General features: G+C 54.6%; 1 protein-coding gene across 1 annotated transcript; it reads left to right on the top strand.

Moving 5' to 3' along the window:
• Positions 1 to 5: 5 nt before the first annotated feature.
• On the top strand, positions 6 to 1,400 carry SPR (sepiapterin reductase (7,8-dihydrobiopterin:NADP+ oxidoreductase); the record flags this gene model as incomplete). The annotated part of the gene is made up of 3 exons (XM_010189325.1): positions 6 to 66; positions 768 to 1,058; positions 1,210 to 1,400. Coding segments are annotated over 3 exons (543 nt in total), but the record flags the coding sequence as incomplete, so codon positions are not given.
• Between the last annotated feature and the right edge of the window lie 735 nt (positions 1,401 to 2,135).

Here is a 2,135-nt window from a genome sequence, read left to right as displayed (position 1 = left end):
TCGCAGTCCTGCGGGAGGTGCTGTCCGCCGCTCCGCCCGCCCGCCTGCTTCTCGTCAACAACGCCGGTAACGACGCCCCCACCCCACCTCGGTGCCCCCCGGGCCGAGCCCTCCCCGGGTTCGGTCGGTGCTTTGGGTGCCGGTAAAGAGCCGAACTGAGGGAATTTCACCCTGTCCGGATCTTATTATTTTATGGAAATAATGAATTTGGGGAGCAGATCGGGGGTGTGTGGCTGCTGGTGCTTTGCTGCTGCAAGGTTTTACCCGTTATTTGGGTAAATTCGGACCCTCCCCGAGTACAAACCTCCAAAAAACCCTTCTCGCCCTGGCCTGTGGGTGCTTTCCTTGAAATCATTAATGGTTTTTTGGCTTTTTTGTCACTCATTATGGCTATAAATAAGACCATGCTTTCTAAGAGGTAATGGTCACTGCAGGAACTGGGGCTTTGACGAGTTTGGGGACATACAGGAGAGCACATGGTGGCCCGTGGGGACACTGCACTTCAGGCTGGAGGTCAGGAGTTGTTTTGGCAGAGGGTTGGCAGGACAGGTTTGTGTCCTCACGGTTGATTTTGGTGACCCCAAAGCGATGAGCAGAGCCAGGCTGAGCTCCTCGCTCTGCTGTGAGACCCTGCTTGAGGCTGGGCCAGCAAAGCTGCTCACTTCTGCCTGTGATAAAGCGTTGCACATGGAAACGTAGGAGGAAAAAGGATCCACTGTGGTGTTGAACCCATCTTTAACTGCTCTTAACTCATTTCCTCTTCCTAGGCTCCCTGGGAGACATCTCCAAATCCTTCCTCGACCTCACTGACCCAGATGAGATCAACAGCTACTTTGCCTTCAACGTCACCTCAGCGCTTTGCCTCACCTCCACCGCCCTGCAAGCCTTTGGGCAGCGTCCTGGCTCGAGCAGGATGGTGGTGAACGTGTCCTCGCTCTGTGCCCTGAAGCCCTTCAAGAACTGGGCGCTGTACTGCAGCGGCAAGGCTGCCCGGGACATGATGTTCCAGGTGCTGGCACTCGAGGAGCCCGATGTCCGTGTGCTCAACTATGCCCCGGGTGAGGAGGGGAGCTCATTTAATCGCTGTGAATTTTCTCCTGGCTTGGTGGATAAAAGATTCTTGCAGCTAAGCCAGGTGGAGGGGGAAGAGGAGCCGCAGATTTCGCTTTCTGCTGATGTGATTTCTTTTTTTGATTGCTCTTTTTCCAGGTCCTCTGGACACGGACATGCAGCTCTTGGCCAGGACTAAGACTGCAGACCCTGAGATGCGTCAGTATTTCCAAAGCCTGCAGGAGAGCGGCCAGCTGATAGACTGCACCGTGTCAGCCCAGAAGCTGCTGCGTCTCCTGGAGGAGGACACCTTCAGCTCTGGTGCCCACGTGGATTTCTACAACATCTGAGTTCCTCTCGTGTCCAGCTTTGCCTTTATGCTTTGCTTTCTGCTGCTGTCTGCTGAGCTGCGTCTTAGAATCACAAATCGCTTGGGTTGGAGAAGACCTTGGAGATCATGAAGTCCAACCATTAACCTAACACTGCCAGTTCCACCACTAAACCATGTCTCCAAACACCTCATCTCCCCATGTTTTAAACCCCTCCAGGGATGGGGAATCCACCACTTCCCTGGGCAACCGTTTCCAATACTTGACAGCCCTTTCAGTGAAAAGGTCTTGGGTGCCTCCAGTGTTTTTTGGTGACCTTGTCTGAGCCCTGTGCTGCTTTCAGGAGAAGACCTTTGGGTGCCTTATCAGTACTGCTGGTGCCACGGTGGGGTTTGGGGCTGTTGCTGTGTGGTAGCTGGGAGCCAAAGTGGCTTTTCCAAGGGAAAAAAAGTGAGTGTGCCAGCCAAGGAGGTACCAAGGCACACGAGGCCAGGTCATAAAACAACCCCAGAAGGCCTCAAAGAAGCCAACAGCAGGGTTAGAGCCGAGTGTCCCCATCTCTGTCCCCTCTGCCTCTCAGGAGCCGTGTGCTCAGCACCCAAGCAAGTCACCAAAGGGCAAATGAGAGGGTGGCTCCCCCCCATTCCTGGGGCTGGAGGTGGTGGCTGTCACCCCAGAGCCCTGTTTCTCCATCCCCTCTCTCACCAGGGACGTGTCCAGACTCTCCTGCAGTTCTGGGATCATTTTACTGTGAAT

Source organism: Mesitornis unicolor, unplaced genomic scaffold (genome assembly GCF_000695765.1).
Source record: "Mesitornis unicolor isolate BGI_N332 unplaced genomic scaffold, ASM69576v1 scaffold34287, whole genome shotgun sequence".
In the NCBI taxonomy this organism is placed as follows: Eukaryota; Metazoa; Chordata; class Aves; order Mesitornithiformes; family Mesitornithidae; genus Mesitornis; species Mesitornis unicolor.
This window is presented reverse-complemented; position numbering and strand designations above follow the sequence as displayed.